The sequence below is a fragment of the Paramisgurnus dabryanus genome, chromosome 4, assembly GCF_030506205.2.
Source record: "Paramisgurnus dabryanus chromosome 4, PD_genome_1.1, whole genome shotgun sequence".
Lineage (NCBI taxonomy): Eukaryota > Metazoa > Chordata > Actinopteri > Cypriniformes > Cobitidae > Paramisgurnus > Paramisgurnus dabryanus.
The window spans coordinates 20913220-20933172 of record NC_133340.1 but is presented as its reverse complement, the minus strand read 5'-3'; the positions used below and the strand labels follow the sequence as shown (position 1 = coordinate 20933172).

Below are 19953 nucleotides of genomic sequence, written 5' to 3'. Positions count from 1 at the left end.
TTTCAAACCACAAAAAGCATATATCACAAATACACGTATCCTTTATAAAAAAATAGAAAAAAAACAACACGCCCCCACATAGCAATGCTGTTCCGGCCCAGCTCCGGCCCACACAACCAGTTTTCCTGGACCCACATACAACGAAGAATGACGGCCCTACAATGGCCCAGTTCTGGATTACAGACAATAGCACATAACTGGCCCAGACCTGTGGCCTCATTTATAAAGCATCGGAGATCTGAAACTGCTCGGCTGCGCGCACAAGTTCAAGTTCATTTGCGATTTATAGATTTGAAAGGGGTACCCGCGTTTTCTGCGTGTACGTTCGGTTTATGAATCACACGTGCGCATTTTTGTTAAGTGATCGTAAGATCAAATGTAGGATGGTTTTTACGCAGCATTTTATAAATGAGGTCCCTGGGCCAGAACAGGCCCTACAAACAAGCCTATGATGGCCCTTGAATGGGCAGCCCTTACTTAGCCCCCAAGAAGTCCTTATTAGGGATGGGACGATTACCGGTTTCATGATTAACCATGATAAAATGTCCTGGCGGTTAGTATTATTGTTTAAAATGTAATTATCATAACAACCGTGTTTGATTACCGTGATTTTGAAAACTCGCGGTAAATCCTGTCCAGCCAGAATCAGTTTGACGCAGGCGCGCGCATGCAACATTGGTTTTTGCACTAGAAGGCGTGGCGGAAGGCAGTAACAGGTGCACTGTGTTTTATTGTTGCTTATGTGTGCATTTGATGGTCTTATTTAAGGTACTGTTCATTAAAACAGGTTCATACATCTCAGGGCTCCATGTTAATGTTCATTTAATGCAGGGGTGTCCAATACCACCTGTCGATCCAGTCGATCCAGTCGATCGCAAATGCAATGCCGGTAGATCGCACATAAGTTAATAACTGTGTATGCTGCTCCAAGCCTCCACGAGCTTCGGAAAACAAAGCGCTAAATTGGCATCATGGTCTTAGAAGCAAGTCTTTTGAGGTGCTGCGCATTTCTTCTCAAGTGTGTTTTTATAAATCTTATGCCTGCCCGCTGCAGCGGAGTCGTCTAACTTCAGAAATTTGGATGCACATTCTTGCCTTCATGCAGGAGTTGAGCCACACGCACGGTGTATGTGCGCGCGATCGATCGACCGACCGAACGAGAGAGATGCTTCTGATAATGTTGTCATTTTCTAGTTTATTTCATCAAAACCGCATCTCCGCTATAAGGAGTACTTGGCATGTACTCAAGGATTTTTTTTTACTCCTCAAAAAGAATGGAGTAATGGTGACAACCCTAAATTCAACGTAGATATAAATGCGGTATAGTCCTTACACGCATTTAAAGTGTTATTAAAAAATGTTTTTTAGCAGGTAGGTCTTGTCGGCGTTATCATTTTTAAAGTAGAGTAGATTACCACACAAAAAGTCTGGACACCCCTGATTTAATGTTTATGCTTAATAAAGTACATATAGCTGCTAATTGTATTTGTTGTTTGCTGACTTTCAAAAATAAAACTTGTAAAATGTTTTCAGTGTGTGTTTCAGTTCTTTTTCCAACATTTCCATCTCATTTTAAGAAAACCATGATAATATTGATAACCGTGATAACTTTGGTCACTATAATCATGATATGAAATTTTCTAACCGTCCCATCCCTAGTCCTTATGCAGCAAAATCCACAGAGTTAAATAAACACTGCTGGATGTATATATTGTCCCAAACTTACAGTGTGTTAAAAAGTAACACTGAAGCAGAATTAAAAGCTCTGTTATCGCCTCTCGCACGTAGGAGTTTTCCTTAATCAAACATGTTCTGAGGGCAGAAAGAATGTGATTGGTTCACAAAACGACCAATCAAAATGCTCGTTACTGGTTTAAGCCCTCGGCGGAGCCTCCAAGGCAGCTTCTGCAGTGAAGCAGTTCGAGCTCACCGTCGGTCAGATGAGTAGCGCAGATATGGTAAGATAGGAACGAGACTGTTTTTGAATTCAGCTCGAAACGTTTCAAGCATTTAAGTGACGCGTTTTCACGTGTCCGTGGCACGACTTTCTTTTTTGTGCCAGTTTCACATATTAGTTATTCAATTGTTTTTCCTATTTTCTTACCATTGTCGCTTGGGATTGGGGTTAGAACAACTTTGTTACATAAAGTGACATCCTCACTCTAACCCCAACTCCAAGCAAGAACAATTTAAATTTCTGACAAATAAATGTATAAACAATGCCATTCTAACCCAAACCCAACTTACTCCTCGCGCGACAACAGTATAAAAATGTGCCGAAAACCACAAATCTAACCCCAATCCCAAGCGACAATGGTTTGAAAAAAGGGAAAAAAATGAATAACTAATATGTGAAACTGGCACGAAAAAGAAAGTCGTGCCACGGACACGTGAAAACGCGTCACTTAAATGCTCAAAACGTTTCGAGCTGAATTCAAAAACAGTCTCGTTCCTATCTTACCATATCTGCGCTACTCATCTGACCGACGGTGAGCTTGAACTGCTTCACTGCAGAAGCTGCCTTGGAGGCTCCGCCGAGGGCTTAAACCAGTAACGAGCATTTTGATTGGTCGTTTTTGTGAACCAATCACATTCTTTCTGCCCTCAGAACATGTTTGAGTAAGGAAAACTCCTATCTACTCCTCGCTCTCACCATCTCTGTCTGAAACCTAAAATTGCATTTTACATCTTACCTGTAGAGTCATTTTCTTACTTTAGGTTTAGATTTTGTTCCATTTAAAGTCACCCTTATTGTGATCAGTGTTTGTTTTGGTTGGACTTGACTCTTGACTCTTCTCTTATTTAATTTTTTGACTGCTTTAACTTTGTGTTTTTTAGACATGTTGTTTAAAGCAGGGAAAAGACAGTAGAGCAACATGTCTTAAAACACAAATTCAAAGCAGTCAAAAAACTAAATCAATTAAATTAATTTTCAAATAAATTTTAATGACATGTTCTTGCTTCTGTTACCATTTGTTTGGAGTATTTACATAAATGGCCTCTCTTTCCATTGTTTGCTTGGTATGATCAGAGATGATCTGCTATCTTTGAATAATCTTTAAGTGCTGTCATTATAGTGTCAACTTTTATCAGGATGTGGTTTCCACTCAAATACACTTCTTAGATGGCAAGCAACCACTGAAACAATGACTGTGTATCAATCAGCTCCCTTCCCAGCTAACAAAAAAGTTCTAAAAATGTTCCCTGAAAGTTCCCAATGTTCCCAAAAACGTTCTGCCAACATAAAAAGTGTCCAGTTTTCTTGACGTTCTAAGAACATTTCTGTGTTGTCTGAACGTTAGAGAAATGTTACATTTTACCATTTTTAAATGTTATGACAATGTCCTGTTTTAATGTTCACACAATATTTAAAACAACAATCGTTTGTTATATTGACTTGTTTGCTTGTAAATAATAGAGAAACATTGCATTTTATTATTTTAAAACTGCTATAAAACATTATTTCTGAATGTTCAGTAAAAATATTGCTGTTTAAAAAACAGCACTTAAAAAACATTTTAAAGGACCCATGGCATACAGAGGTTAGTATTGCTATTTTGTAGGTGTGAGCAAAAAATAGGTCATTGAAATTTGGCCCTCTTTATGATGTCATAAGGAGCTCTTATTATAATAAACTGCTCCCTTAATGTGCACTATCCAATCACAGCACTGCCATTTAGTGCAGAGAGAAAGAAAAAGAAAAGAAGGACTTGACAGCACAATTGAGTTTCAATTTCAACAAACCACCATCATTGTGATCAATGTTTGCACTTCATCAGCTCATTTGCATTTTAAAGGACACACCCAAAACGACACATTTTTGCTCACACCTACAAAGTAGCAATGCTAACATCTTCATGTTATGGGCCCTTTAAGTCACCATTATGGTGATTAGTGTTTGTTGACTCTTGACCCTTGACTTTTTTATTTTGGTAAGCCATTCTGTGCAAGCATGGGAAAAATTAGGTTGTTTAGATTTCGCCTGTTGTGTGATGTAAGTAGTAAGGCCAATTACAATAATACTGCCCCTTAATCTTCACTATCCAACCCCGGTGCTGCAAGGTAGAAGTATATGTCTCTGCGGAACAAAAAAGACGTTTCCTAATTTTGGGGTGTTTTCAAACTGGGATTAGGCGTTTTTAATCATCCAATCAAAAAAGTACAGAAGCCCTGAAAAGCCATAAATCATTATTTTTTCTTTTATGTTTTCTCTTGATCAATGTTTATGTAGAAAAAATGTAAATAAAGAAATAAAAAAGAATGCAGAATGTCACTTTTTCTGAGTGCCTAAGTGCAGACGTATGGAAACATTGTCTTTACGAATACGTCTAAAGGAAACATGTGACATAATTTGAAGTCGGTTTACCCAGCTAACATTTCTTGGTGTCCTTGACATTGAGAAACAGCCACTGACTTAGACCAGTGGTTCCCAAATTATTTTATTAGTAATGCGTTATATTACTGTGTTACAGCAAAAACTAATATATTACTGTAATATATTATATTTTGTAATGCGTTACTCCCAACACTGATAACAAACACCTCGACCCTGTCGTAACCTTACTGCTTAAAAAAATAAGGTGGCTTCCTGCCCATATACGGTGGATTTGGGGGTGGTTTCCAGCCCTTACAATAAAGATTACAGGTGGTAAAGTGAAAGTGGGAACAGATGCTCGCTCAAGGGCACTCCAGTCACAACCAACCAGCATGCTTCAGGGTGTATACCCGGCACCTTAACCAATAGACCTCTGCTGATACAAAATGTAATAAAAATATGTTATGAATTGCAGAATATGAAAGCACTTTATGGTGCATCTGACCAATCAGAACACTCCAGAGAACTGTTTTTTTCTTACCATACAAAAAACAATGATCAACACAGTGATTACAGTTTGCCATTTTTATTCAAATAGAAAGCTTTAAGAAAAGCAACATCAATCAGAAACAGATAGAGAGAGAATATAGGGGTATTTTGAGCTAAAACTTCACATTTGCACTCTAGGGACCCCAAAGACTTATTTTACATATTTAATGCATCTCATAATATGACCACTTTAAAATGTAAGTAAAAGCATTTTTGATTTTTAAAAACATTGATTTTCACAGATTCTCACAAATCCATGTTCTTGTCTGTGTGCATGGAATATCATTCCAGTTGTTTAGGGAAGATTCTGCAGAACTCCGTATTACAACACAGTCCTCATTTCCATATTGATCATTCGGCTCACCTTGGCCCCAAAAACTGAAAGTGTGTAAATAGATTATTCAGATGCTGAACATATACTGTCTATTTTTGATTGTCCGAACAGAAACACAAAAATAATAACAAGAACCATGAGATGCTTACAGTCAAAGTTGTGAAAACAGGCTGTATTAATCAGCCACATTATATATTCAATTAGAATTACAGAAGTACTGTATAAATCAAGAAAAATTTGTTTGCTTACCCTTTATCCAGTGTTGTATTATCCACCCATTTCATCTTTCCTTCCTCTGCTATGTCAGACAAACCAATCCACACGTCCTCCTTGGCGATTGAAAAAACGTATCTCTGTGTGTGTATATATATATATATAATGATGAGATTCTTATGGTTGACCACACTCTTACTCATACAAACTTTACCTGCTCTTCTTCAGTGTTGATAATGACCAGATCTTGACCACGATCCCTGCAGAACTGCCTGCTGTCAGACCAACTCTTCTTCTCACTGGATATAAAATACGACCCTTTTAACACAAAAAAATGCACAGATCTCAAATACACTTATCCTTCATAAAAAAATTAAAAATGTGAAGAAAAAAAGAAACCAACACCCCAGTTATACAAACATTTCTTCATTAGTGCATCGTTCAAATTCTTGACTTTGGTTTCTAACTCCAAATTCTTCTGATTCATATAGTTAAGGGTTTTCTTTAACTCTTCTTTCTCAACGGTCAGTTGATTGTAATTCATCTTCAGGCTGTTCAAAGTTTCATTGTAGCCTTCAACGTTGTTCATGTAGCTCCTCTTCATCAGGTCTCTCTCTCTGCTGTGAGATGGATGTACAGCACTAAAATGCCAACCACCAGTAAAACACAGATGAGCCCAAGAAACACTGTGATCAACACGAAGCTATTCCTTTCTGTTAAAGAGAACCCCCACACAAATTAAGAAGTCCAAATCATCAGAAATTATGTTCAAACTCAAGTATATTCAAAAATCTTCTTTACAAATCCAAAGCAGGAAAAGGACAGAATGAGATTTCACTTACTGCGGTTTTGGGCTTCAGTCCGGTTCTGACCCCGTGTCCAAGGTCCAGATGGGTTCCAATGAGGATTTTTTTCTCCATCATTTTCATAAATGGTTTGTACTTCCATTATTTGCTCAGTATGTTCAGAGATGATCTAAGTACTGTGCTTTATAGTGACAGCTTTAAACAGGATGTGGTTTTAGAAACTGATTAAAGAAACTCAGTCATACAGTCATGTGTGTATTATGTGCACGTATTCTTGTGCCAAATTAATTTCTTATTTAAAAAAAAATCTCTTAGACAAGGTTTCCAGGTGCCAAAAGATGAATCTTTATTATTGAAACAACTAAACTCAGATGTCCAAAACATCTAACCTCTCAATATCTGATTCCCCACTAAAAATTCTTCAAACCATGATTTCATTATCAGGTGACACAGGGCATTTTCACACATGAGTGTGAATGCTCCTGGCATTATCAGCAATGGGCACATACAAGAGGATGTGAAACACAACACGGCTCACCTTTTCTTTTTTTTTTTAACTATTTTTGTGTTATCAAGCACAGCAGAGAAATCGATATCTGCACATATGTTCTTTGAAATGCAGAATTCATCAGTTATCATGGTTATCGTGGCTTGTGGAGACTATCTATGTCATTGGCTAAAACAAATGCACAGGCTGTTTCCTGGATGAGTGAGCACCCGAATCAGGGGCCTCATTTATAAAATGCTGCGTAAAAACCATCCTACATTTGATCTTACGATCATTTAACAAAAATGCGTACATGTGATTTATAAACCGAACGTACGTGCAGAAAACGCGCATACCCCTTTCAAATCTATAAATCGCAAATGAACTTGAACTTGTACGCGCAGCCGAGCTGCTTCAGATCTCCGCCTTTAAACGATGCGTAATTAATGTCAGACATATAAAAGAGCGCTTGTCAAGGTTTAAACCCAATTTCAAACAGAAAGAATGGCTTATATTTCCAAAAACCTGCAGAAATCGGACAAGCAAAAGTGCGTACGTCCGCTCAGACCCTGACCCTTTTTCACATCAAAGACAGTTTTTATAAATATGGACTTTGCCGTGGATTTTTGCCTACGCACACTTTCCGATCAAATCTGTGCGTACGCACGCTTTATAAATGAGTCTCCTGAGGTGCTTTCACATGAACTGCACCACGGTTCCGAATCAACCTAGGTCAGACCACCTCCTTCAGGTAGTCTTGGCTTCAGTACTCTGGTGCGCTCTTGGCTCAGCATGATAGCTTTCACATTACAAGTTTTACATGTGAACTGTCTGTTTCGAATTAAACCGCCAATGTGAAAGCCCCCTCACACTCTTTAATCCTTGGCAAACTCTCATAGGGCCTGTGACCATTATATATTAATGTCCCCCCATTCTCTGCTTTAACTGTGTTAAGAACACAGCTAGACTATTTTAAAAAAATAGTACAAAAACACCACATAATATAAAAGTATAAAAAAGTACGTATGATAAGGAATGGGATCCAAAACACAACATGCTGTGATTTTAGCAACTGGTGTTCTGTTTTTAAAGCACTGCATTTAAGGTATACATATCAGATCTTTTAACCCAAACTGAATCCATGATCTTTCAAGCATAATCCTTCTACCATTTGAGCTCAGATTAGCTCAGTAAAATTATGGCTGCACAAGATTACAGTTAGTTACCCTGTAACATTTGAGCCAAAACCAGTTCACTGAACAAAATTATAAACGCAAAACTTTTGTTTTTCAATTTTTCATTAGCTGAACTCAAAGATCTAAGACTTTTTCTATGAACACAAAAAGCCTATTTCTCTTGTTCACAAATCTGTCTAAAGCTGTGTTAGTGAGCACCTCTCCTTTGCCAAGATAATTCATCTACCTCACAGGTTTGGCATATTATGATGCTGATTATACAGCATGATTATTACAAAGCTGTGCCTTAGGCTGGCCACAATAAAATGCCACTCTAAGATGTGCAGTTTTACTGTATTGGGGGGTCTGGGGTGATTCGAAAATCAGTCAGGAACCGATGTGTCCATCATTTGCCTCACGTAGGGCAACACATCTCCTTTGCATAGAGTTAATCTGGTTGTTAATTGTGGCCTGTTGATCCACTCCTCTTCAATGGCTGTGCAAAGTTGCTGGATATTGTCAGAAACTGGAACACGCGGTAACATACGCTGATCCAAAGCATCCCAAACATCCTCAATGGGTGACATGTCCGGTGAGTATGCTGGCCATGCAAGAACTGGGATGTTTTTAGCTTCCAGAATTGTGTATAGATCCTTGCAACATGGGGCTGTACATTATCATGCTGCAACATGAGGTGATGGTTGTGGATGAATCAGTGATTCGGACTTAAGTCGCATTTTTATGGACTTCAGACTTGAACTAAAAAAATTACTTCAGACTTGACTCAACATAAAAGACTCGTGAATATTTTAAAATCAACTCGAGTCTTTTATCCTTAACTACTGATTTCATTAAGAAGGATAAATTGTGTTTTTTGTGTAGGCTGTACTCCAGTTGAAAAACTTCCCATGCGCAAAATGACGTTGGAATGGAAATACGACGTCCAAGTAGGGTCATGGTTGGACGTCCAAATAGTGGACCTAGTTTGGACGTCAAATAGATGTCCAGAATTGGTCATGGACTGACGGACCCAATATAGACATGATCTGCATGTCTATCCGACGTCCTGTGTTTAGTGGGTTCAGACTCGACTCAAGACTTCAGATGAGAGACTTGTGAACATCTCTGTGTGACAGTATCTCTGTGCATTCAAAATGCCATTAATAAAATGAACCTGTGTTCATTGTCCATAACATACACCTACCTATACCATCACCCCAACACTACCATGGGCCCCTCAATCCACAACATCCACCCCAATGACCAAACAACGAGAGTTAAGTAGATTAAAACAATAAACTTTATTTAAATTATTTAAAAGCTGGTAGGAAAGGGAATCTAAAAAAATCTCGCTTCTCGCCCTCAGAGGGAATACTACGGGGCCGGGGACGTTGGAGGGGAGAAGCCTTCTCTGCAGGACCAGGGGACAACAGGGCAAGGGCCGGGCGGAGCTCCTTCGTCCACGGCGCGCCTCGTTCTTCCTGAGGGCAGAATAAACAACAAGTAAGTTCTTCGTTGGATCGCTCACACTATGCCTTCTTTCTGGGTGCCTGTACCAGTGATAAGGTAAGTATCTTCCTTTCTTTGCAGGTTTTCTAGGGCTAGGGGTCGTCGCTGGGTAAGTTAGCTTCAGCTTGTGAGAAGTTAAGTACTTTCTTTACTCTACAGGTTCTCTAGGGATGTGGGTCATTGCTGGGTAAGTTAGCTTTAGCTCATGCGAAGGTAAGTATCTTCCTTGCTTTACAGGTTTTCTAGGGCTGTGGGTCGTTTCTGGGTAAGTTAGCTTTAGCTCGTGAGAAGGTAAGTTCAGAATTGAAATCCATACATCACCGCAACCGTCCAATGCAGCAAGAGGCGAGGGGCTTTGACGGACTCACGGCCGGGGCCAACACGTTACGTCCCGCTGAATGAACTTCAACGGCCAATGACCGCACGTCCTCTAGCCTAGGCAGGCGAAGATCTAGACGAAAGACAGGAGTTATCACACATTAGTTGTTATATGAAGCGTACGTAAGAACGCCCAGGTTCCCTTGGTCCCTCCTCAACTACCCCTCTGCTGCTCGGCGGCTGATGTAGCTATCAAATTCCTCACCGTACCTCACTCGGTGTTTCCACGTAACTCCTGCTGGACACCGCTACAGAGCGTAAATGAGTTGGTTGGGCACACACCGTCACGGCGCCCCCCCCCCCCCACTGGCATCCACAGGGTTCAATCCCTCCTAAGGTGAGAACGAACAACAAGGACACAGCACAACACTTCAAAAGCTTTGTGTACTCACGTCAAATTAAATCACTCACTCGTTGCACAGCACACACTCCAGTGGATAGGTTAGGGTACGTACTCCTCTCCTGGTGGGACTGTGCCTGAATAGCAGGGTAGAATGGTACTGGCCACGTAGTACAGCGCCTCAACCTGATGGCAAAACTCTCGCTGTCCAGTATTACTCAATACACACACCCCTCGGCTCGCCCACCTACTATACACATCTAGTGGGGCCGTCTAAAAATGGTTTTCACTCTCCTTTAACATGTAAGCATTCAAATATTAGTCGCTGAATTGCTGTTACTCACGGTTGGCGGGTCTCTAATTGATCTCTCTCTCTCTCTCTCTCTCTCTCTCTCTCTCCTTATTTCTCCTTCCTCAGGACGTCTCCAATATAACCAATGCCTTTGATGCAGAGCTCCCAATCCTTTGTGTAGACAACAACAACACAAGGTGCCGATGGGTACGTTTCAATTACAAGATACTCTTACTTGACTTTGAATTGTGTTTCTTCTCTCTTCACAGATCCCAGACGTATCACAGCAACGTATTTCAGCACCAGAACGACTCACAACCCAACCAGTATCCGCAGCACACATCCAACGCGATCAAACTTCACCCAGTGACTCCTATTCTCTCCGTTTATATCCCTCTCTTCAGCGTGGCTCGTCCAATCTCCATTCGCCACGTCGCTCACGCAGCTGTGCCGTATTATGGTGATTGCGGGGGATCCCCGGGAAACCCGGAAGTGCCGGTGTCCGTGCAAACCGGCCCGGGCGGAACCTCTTCACTACGCTTTTGGTTCCGCCCTATCTAGTCACTCCGTGACATTTACAAACTCAAGTCAGGTCGAGACGACGAGCATGCAAATGAGCTTGCAATGCTTCAAAGAGTGTAAAACTCTTAAAGGGGTCATAGTGTGAAAATCTGACTTTTCCATATTTAAGTTTGAGCTAAAACGTGAAAATATCCACCCAGTAACTTTGTCTGGGTAAGCCATTTTATGCAAGCATGTGAAACATTTGGTCATTCAGATTTTGCCTGTTTTGTGAGGTAGGTAGCAAGACGAATTATAATAATACCGCCCCCTTAATAATATCGCACTATCCAACCACGGCACTGCCATTTAGTACAGAGAGAAAAAGTACAAAATTAAGGAATTGACAGCACGATTAAGTTTCAATTACAACAAACCACCATCATTGTGATCAGTGCTTCCATTTCATCTGCTCATTTGCATTTTAAACGACACACCCCAAAACGGCACATTTCTGCTCAGGCCTGTAGAGTATTTTGAGCTAAAACTTCACATACACACTCTGGGGACACATACTATTTATTTTACATCTTAAAAAAATCTCACAACATGACCCCTTTAAACATTTTATTAATAATTGTTTATTTGTCCCATCACTTGTAATTCTATGACCAAATTAAAATCAATGGTTTATGGGTATTCCTCAGAGCATTTTGAACTGATAATTTGAAGTTAATTGCACTTACTGTATAATAATCATGCTGTCAGCATCTTGATATGCCACACCTTTGAGGTGGATGGATTATCTCTGCAAGGAAGTGCTCACTAACACAGAATAAAACAGATTTGTGAACAATATTAGATTTTTTTATAATATCTGATATTTTGACTTTTGTATACATAGATAAAGTCTTAGATCTTTGACTTCAGCTCATGAAAAATTGGGGCAAAAACAAAAGTTTTGTGTTAATAATTTTATTCAGTCAAATCTTTTGACGATATTGCATGTAGCCCCATTCTGCTGGGGTGGTTCCGGACAGGGTTTATCCTACTCCCAGACTAAAATATAACTTGCATTGAGATTTCTTTACATATATCAGTGGCATTGTTTTGTCCCAAGCTATCCAAATGTCCTAATATAACTAAGGCCTGGATTAACCCTTTACAGGAAACTGCCCCTAAATGTCTACTTAAGGGCTCATTATAGTTGTGCATAGCTCCTACGGCGTAGATTATGCATACTCTTTAATTTATATTTTTGCATCCACAAAATGAAAAGAACTGATAAAATAAGAATACAGATATAAAAGAGAATTGTCTTTACGAATACGTCTAAAGGAAACATGTGACATAATTTGAAGTCGGTTTACCCAGCCAACATTTCTTGGTGTCCTTGACATTGAGAAACAGCCACTGACTTAGACCAGTGGTTCCCAAATTATTTTATTAGTAATGCGTTATATTACTGTGTTACAGCAAAAACTAATATATTACTGTAATATATTATATTTTGTAATGCGTTACTCCCAACACTGATAACAAACACCTCGACCCTGTCGTAACCTTACTGCTTAAAAAAATAAGGTGGCTTCCTGCCCATATACGGTGGATTTGGGGGTGGTTTCCAGCCCTTACAATAAAGATTACAGGTGGTAAAGTGAAAGTGGGAACAGATGCTCGCTCAAGGGCACTCCAGTCACAACCAACCAGCATGCTTCAGGGTGTATACCCGGCACCTTAACCAATAGACCTCTGCTGATACAAAATGTAATAAAAATATGTTATGAATTGCAGAATATGAAAGCACTTTATGGTGCATCTGACCAATCAGAACACTCCAGAGAACTGTTTTTTTCTTACCATACAAAAAACAATGATCAACACAGTGATTACAGTTTGCCATTTTTATTCAAATAGAAAGCTTTAAGAAAAGCAACATCAATCAGAAACAGATAGAGAGAGAATATAGGGGTATTTTGAGCTAAAACTTCACATTTGCACTCTAGGGACCCCAAAGACTTATTTTACATATTTAATGCATCTCATAATATGACCACTTTAAAATGTAAGTAAAAGCATTTTTGATTTTTAAAAACATTGATTTTCACAGATTCTCACAAATCCATGTTCTTGTCTGTGTGCATGGAATATCATTCCAGTTGTTTAGGGAAGATTCTGCAGAACTCCGTATTACAACACAGTCCTCATTTCCATATTGATCATTCGGCTCACCTTGGCCCCAAAAACTGAAAGTGTGTAAATAGATTATTCAGATGCTGAACCTATACTGTCTATTTTTGATTGTCCGAACAGAAACACAAAAATAATAACAAGAACCATGAGATGCTTACAGTCAAAGTTGTGAAAACAGGCTGTATTAATCAGCCACATTATATATTCAATTAGAATTACAGAAGTATAAATCAAGAAAAATTTGTTTGCTTACCCTTTATCCAGTGTTGTATTATCCACCCATTTCATCTTTCCTTCCTCTGCTATGTCAGACAAACCAATCCACACGTCCTCCTTGGCGATTGAAAAAACGTATCTCTGTGTGTGTATATATATATATAATGATGAGATTCTTATGGTTGACCACACTCTTACTCATACAAACTTTACCTGCTCTTCTTCAGTGTTGATAATGACCAGATCTTGACCACGATCCCTGCAGAACTGCCTGCTGTCAGACCAACTCTTCTTCTCACTGGATATAAAATACGACCCTTTTAACACAAAAAAATGCACAGATCTCAAATACACTTATCCTTCATAAAAAAATAAAAAATGTGAAGAAAAAAAGAAACCAACACCCCAGTTATACAAACATTTCTTCATTAGTGCATCGTTCAAATTCTTGACTTTGGTTTCTAACTCCAAATTCTTCTGATTCATATAGTTAAGGGTTTTCTTTAACTCTTCTTTCTCAACGGTCAGTTGATTGTAATTCATCTTCAGGCTGTTCAAAGTTTCATTGTAGCCTTCAACGTTGTTCATGTAGCTCCTCTTCATCAGGTCTCTCTCTGCTGTGAGATGGATGTACAGCACTAAAATGCCAACCACCAGTAAAACACAGATGAGCCCAAGAAACACTGTGATCAACACGAAGCTATTCCTTTCTGTTAAAGAGAACCCCCACACAAATTAAGAAGTCCAAATCATCAGAAATTATGTTCAAACTCAAGTATATTCAAAAATCTTCTTTACAAATCCAAAGCAGGAAAAGGACAGAATGAGATTTCACTTACTGCGGTTTTGGGCTTCAGTCCGGTTCTGACCCCGTGTCCAAGGTCCAGATGGGTTCCAATGAGGATTTTTTTCTCCATCATTTTCATAAATGGTTTGTACTTCCATTATTTGCTCAGTATGTTCAGAGATGATCTAAGTACTGTGCTTTATAGTGACAGCTTTAAACAGGATGTGGTTTTAGAAACTGATTAAAGAAACTCAGTCATACAGTCATGTGTGTATTATGTGCACGTATTCTTGTGCCAAATTAATTTCTTATTTAAAAAAAAATCTCTTAGACAAGGTTTCCAGGTGCCAAAAGATGAATCTTTATTATTGAAACAACTAAACTCAGATGTCCAAAACATCTAACCTCTCAATATCTGATTCCCCACTAAAAATTCTTCAAACCATGATTTCATTATCAGGTGACACAGGGCATTTTCACACATGAGTGTGAATGCTCCTGGCATTATCAGCAATGGGCACATACAAGAGGATGTGAAACACAACACGGCTCACCTTTTCTTTTTTTTTTTTAACTATTTTTGTGTTATCAAGCACAGCAGAGAAATCGATATCTGCACATATGTTCTTTGAAATGCAGAATTCATCAGTTATCATGGTTATCGTGGCTTGTGGAGACTATCTATGTCATTGGCTAAAACAAATGCACAGGCTGTTTCCTGGATGAGTGAGCACCCGAATCAGGGGCCTCATTTATAAAATGCTGCGTAAAAACCATCCTACATTTGATCTTACGATCATTTAACAAAAATGCGTACATGTGATTTATAAACCGAACGTACGTGCAGAAAACGCGCATACCCCTTTCAAATCTATAAATCGCAAATGAACTTGAACTTGTACGCGCAGCCGAGCTGCTTCAGATCTCCGCCTTTAAACGATGCGTAATTAATGTCAGACATATAAAAGAGCGCTTGTCAAGGTTTAAACCCAATTTCAAACAGAAAGAATGGCTTATATTTCCAAAAACCTGCAGAAATCGGACAAGCAAAAGTGCGTACGTCCGCTCAGACCCTGACCCTTTTTCACATCAAAGACAGTTTTTATAAATATGGACTTTGCCGTGGATTTTTGCCTACGCACACTTTCCGATCAAATCTGTGCGTACGCACGCTTTATAAATGAGTCTCCTGAGGTGCTTTCACATGAACTGCACCACGGTTCCGAATCAACCTAGGTCAGACCACCTCCTTCAGGTAGTCTTGGCTTCAGTACTCTGGTGCGCTCTTGGCTCAGCATGATAGCTTTCACATTACAAGTTTTACATGTGAACTGTCTGTTTCGAATTAAACCGCCAATGTGAAAGCCCCCTCACACTCTTTAATCCTTGGCAAACTCTCATAGGGCCTGTGACCATTATATATTAATGTCCCCCCATTCTCTGCTTTAACTGTGTTAAGAACACAGCTAGACTATTTTAAAAAAATAGTACAAAAACACCACATAATATAAAAGTATAAAAAAGTACGTATGATAAGGAATGGGATCCAAAACACAACATGCTGTGATTTTAGCAACTGGTGTTCTGTTTTTAAAGCACTGCATTTAAGGTATACATATCAGATCTTTTAACCCAAACTGAATCCATGATCTTTCAAGCATAATCCTTCTACCATTTGAGCTCAGATTAGTTCAGTAAAATTATGGCTGCACAAGATTACAGTTAGTTACCCTGTAACATTTGAGCCAAAACCAGTTCACTGAACAAAATTATAAACGCAAAACTTTTGTTTTTCAATTTTTCATTAGCTGAACTCAAAGATCTAAGACTTTTTCTATGAACACAAAAAGCCTATTTCTCTTGTTCACAAATCTGTCTAAAGCTGTGTTAGTGAGCACTTCTCCTTTGCCAAGATAATTCATCTACCTCACAGGTTTGGCATATTATGATGCTGATTATACAGCATGATTATTACAAAGCTGTGCCTTAGGCTGGCCACAATAAAATGCCACTCTAAGATGTGCAGTTTTACTGTATTGGGGGGTCTGGGGTGATTCGAAAATCAGTCAGGAACCGATGTGTCCATCATTTGCCTCACGTAGGGCAACACATCTCCTTTGCATAGAGTTAATCTGGTTGTTAATTGTGGCCTGTTGATCCACTCCTCTTCAATGGCTGTGCAAAGTTGCTGGATATTGTCAGAAACTGGAACACGCGGTAACATACGCTGATCCAAAGCATCCCAAACATCCTCAATGGGTGACATGTCCGGTGAGTATGCTGGCCATGCAAGAACTGGGATGTTTTTAGCTTCCAGAATTGTGTATAGATCCTTGCAACATGGGGCTGTACATTATCATGCTGCAACATGAGGTGATGGTTGTGGATGAATCAGTGATTCGGACTTAAGTCGCATTTTTATGGACTTCAGACTTGAACTAAAAAAATTACTTCAGACTTGACTCAACATAAAAGACTCGTGAATATTTTAAAATCAACTCGAGTCTTTTATCCTTAACTACTGATTTCATTAAGAAGGATAAATTGTGTTTTTTGTGTAGGCTGTACTCCAGTTGAAAAACTTCCCATGCGCAAAATGACGTTGGAATGGAAATACGACGTCCAAGTAGGGTCATGGTTGGACGTCCAAATAGTGGACCTAGTTTGGACGTCAAATAGATGTCCAGAATTGGTCATGGACTGACGGACCCAATATAGACATGATCTGCATGTCTATCCGACGTCCTGTGTTTAGTGGGTTCAGACTCGACTCAAGACTTCAGATGAGAGACTTGTGAACATCTCTGTGTGACAGTATCTCTGTGCATTCAAAATGCCATTAATAAAATGAACCTGTGTTCATTGTCCATAACATACACCTACCTATACCATCACCCCAACACTACCATGGGCCCCTCAATCCACAACATCCACCCCAATGACCAAACAACGAGAGTTAAGTAGATTAAAACAATAAACTTTATTTAAATTATTTAAAAGCTGGTAGGAAAGGGAATCTAAAAAATCTCGCTTCTCGCCCTCAGAGGGAATACTACGGGGCCGGGGACGTTGGAGGGGAGAAGCCTTCTCTGCAGGACCAGGGGACAACAGGGCAAGGGCCGGGCGGAGCTCCTTCGTCCACGGCGCGCCTCGTTCTTCCTGAGGGCAGAATAAACAACAAGTAAGTTCTTCGTTGGATCGCTCACACTATGCCTTCTTTCTGGGTGCCTGTACCAGTGATAAGGTAAGTATCTTCCTTTCTTTGCAGGTTTTCTAGGGCTAGGGGTCGTCGCTGGGTAAGTTAGCTTCAGCTTGTGAGAAGTTAAGTACTTTCTTTACTCTACAGGTTCTCTAGGGATGTGGGTCATTGCTGGGTAAATTAGCTTTAGCTCATGCGAAGGTAAGTATCTTCCTTGCTTTACAGGTTTTCTAGGGCTGTGGGTCGTTTCTGGGTAAGTTAGCTTTAGCTCGTGAGAAGGTAAGTTCAGAATTTAAATCCATACATCACCGCAACCGTCCAATGCAGCAAGAGGCGAGGGGCTTTGACGGACTCACGGCCGGGGCCAACACGTTACGTCCCGCTGAATGAACTTCAACGGCCAATGACCGCACGTCCTCTAGCCTAGGCAGGCGAAGATCTAGACGAAAGACAGGAGTTATCACACATTAGTTGTTATATGAAGCGTACGTAAGAACGCCCAGGTTCCCTTGGTCCCTCCTCAACTACCCCTCTGCTGCTCGGCGGCTGATGTAGCTATCAAATTCCTCACCGTACCTCACTTGGTGTTTCCACGTAACTCCTGCTGGACACCGCTACAGAGCGTAAATGAGTTGGTTGGGCACACACCGTCACGGCGCGCCCCCCCCCCCCTGGCATCCACAGGGTTCAATCCCTCCTAAGGTGAGAACGAACAACAAGGACACAGCACAACACTTCAAAAGCTTTGTGTACTCACGTCAAATTAAATCACTCACTCGTTGCACAGCACACACTCCAGTGGATAGGTTAGGGTACGTACTCCTCTCCTGGTGGGACTGTGCCTGAATAGCAGGGTAGAATGGTACTGGCCACGTAGTACAGCGCCTCAACCTGATGGCAAAACTCTCGCTGTCCAGTATTACTCAATACACACACCCCTCGGCTCGCCCACCTACCATACACATCTAGTGGGGCCGTCTAAAAATGGTTTTCACTCTCCTTTAACATGTAAGCATTCAAATATTAGTCGCTGAATTGCTGTTACTCACGGTTGGCGGGTCTCTAATTGATCTCTCTCTCTCTCTCTCTCTCTCTCTCCTTATTTCTCCTTCCTCAGGACGTCTCCAATATAACCAATGCCTTTGATGCAGAGCTCCCAATCCTTTGTGTAGACAACAACAACACAAGGTGCCGATGGGTACGTTTCAATTACAAGATACTCTTACTTGACTTTGAATTGTGTTTCTTCTCTCTTCACAGATCCCAGACGTATCACAGCAACGTATTTCAGCACCAGAACGCCTCACAACCCAACCAGTATCCGCAGCACACATCCAACGCGATCAAACTTCACCCAGTGACTCCTATTCTCTCCGTTTATATCCCTCTCTTCAGCGTGGCTCGTCCAATCTCCATTCGCCACGTCGCTCACGCAGCTGTGCCGTATTATGGTGATTGCGGGGGATCCCCGGGAAACCCGGAAGTGCCGGTGTCCGTGCAAACCGGCCCGGGCGGAACCTCTTCACTACGCTTTTGGTTCCGCCCTATCTAGTCACTCCGTGACATTTACAAACTCAAGTCAGGTCGAGACGACGAGCATGCAAATGAGCTTGCAATGCTTCAAAGAGTGTAAAACTCTTAAAGGGGTCATAGTGTGAAAATCTGACTTTTCCATATTTAAGTTTGAGCTAAAACGTGAAAATATCCACCCAGTAACTTTGTCTGGGTAAGCCATTTTATGCAAGCATGTGAAACATTTGGTCATTCAGATTTTGCCTGTTTTGTGAGGTAGGTAGCAAGACGAATTATAATAATACCGCCCCCTTAATAATATCGCACTATCCAACCACGGCACTGCCATTTAGTACAGAGAAAAAAAGTACAAAATTAAAGGGGACATATTATGAGATTTTTTTTAAGATGTAAACTAAGTCTTAATGTAGGTCTGAGCAAAGAAGTGCCGTTTTGGGTGTGTCCTTGAAAATGCAAATGAGCGGCTGAAGTGCAAACACTGATCACAATGATGGTGGTTTGTTGTAATTGAAACTCAATTGTGCTGTCAAGTCCTTCTTTTCTCTCTCTTTCTCTCTGAACTAAATGGTTGTACTGTGGTTGGATAGTGCAGATAAAGGGGGCGGTATTACCTTATTCTGACATCACAATAAGGGGCAAATTACAATTACCTATTTTTTCACTTGTTTGCAGAAAATGGTTTACCAAAACTAAGTTACTGGGTTGATCTTTTTCACATTTTCTAGGTTGATAGAAGCACTGGGGACACAATTATAGCAGTTAAACATGGAAAAAGTCAGATTTTCATAATATGTCCCCTTTAAGGAATTGACAGCACGATTAAGTTTCAATTACAACAAACCACCATCATTGTGATCAGTGCTTCCATTTCATCTGCTCATTTGCATTTTAAACGACACACCCCAAAACGGCACATTTCTGCTCAGGCCTGTAGAGTATTTTGAGCTAAAACTTCACATACACACTCTGGGGACACATACTATTTATTTTACATCTTAAAAAAATCTCACAACATGACCCCTTTAAACATTTTATTAATAATTGTTTATTTGTCCCATCACTTGTAATTCTATGACCAAATTAAAATCAATGGTTTATGGGTATTCCTCAGAGCATTTTGAACTGA

General features: G+C 40.1%; 2 protein-coding genes across 2 annotated transcripts; both read right to left on the bottom strand.

Annotated features, from left to right (window-relative positions):
- Positions 1–4945: 4945 nt before the first annotated feature.
- LOC135760442 (uncharacterized) lies at positions 4946–8466 on the bottom strand. Its single transcript, XM_065274426.1, has 5 exons — positions 8294–8466; positions 5832–6052; positions 5626–5729; positions 5448–5551; positions 4946–5242 (listed from the first exon to the last, which is right to left on the bottom strand). Exons 1-5 carry the CDS (start codon positions 8464–8466, stop codon positions 5101–5103), a joined length of 744 nt encoding a protein of 247 aa, XP_065130498.1. The 3' UTR covers positions 4946–5100.
- A 4382-nt stretch (positions 8467–12848) lies between these two features.
- LOC135760367 (uncharacterized) lies at positions 12849–14253 on the bottom strand. The gene is made up of 5 exons (XM_065274328.1): positions 14148–14253; positions 13728–14018; positions 13522–13625; positions 13346–13449; positions 12849–13145 (listed from the first exon to the last, which is right to left on the bottom strand). Exons 1-5 carry the CDS (start codon positions 14251–14253, stop codon positions 13004–13006), a joined length of 747 nt encoding a protein of 248 aa, XP_065130400.1. The 3' UTR covers positions 12849–13003.
- Between the last annotated feature and the right edge of the window lie 5700 nt (positions 14254–19953).

Excerpts from the sequence above, each read along its gene's own strand:
- LOC135760442 (XM_065274426.1), bottom strand. The coding sequence starts at position 8,466 with ATGTCACCCATTGAGGATGTTTGGGATGCTTTGGATCAGCGTATGTTA. Across the intron at positions 6,053-8,293 it reads GATGTGTTGCCCTACGTGAG|TGCTGTACATCCATCTCACA; the intron begins GCAAATGATGGA and ends TTGGCATTTTAG. Across the intron at positions 5,730-5,831 it reads CGATGCACTAATGAAGAAAT|GGTCGTATTTTATATCCAGT; the intron begins GTTTGTATAACT and ends TTGTGTTAAAAG.
- LOC135760367 (XM_065274328.1), bottom strand. The coding sequence starts at position 14,253 with ATGGAAGTACAAACCATTTATGAAAATGATGGAGAAAAAAATCCTCAT. Across the intron at positions 13,450-13,521 it reads TCAACACTGAAGAAGAGCAG|AGATACGTTTTTTCAATCGC; the intron begins GTAAAGTTTGTA and ends ATACACACACAG. Across the intron at positions 13,146-13,345 it reads AATACAACACTGGATAAAGG|TTTTTGGGGCCAAGGTGAGC; the intron begins GTAAGCAAACAA and ends ACACACTTTCAG.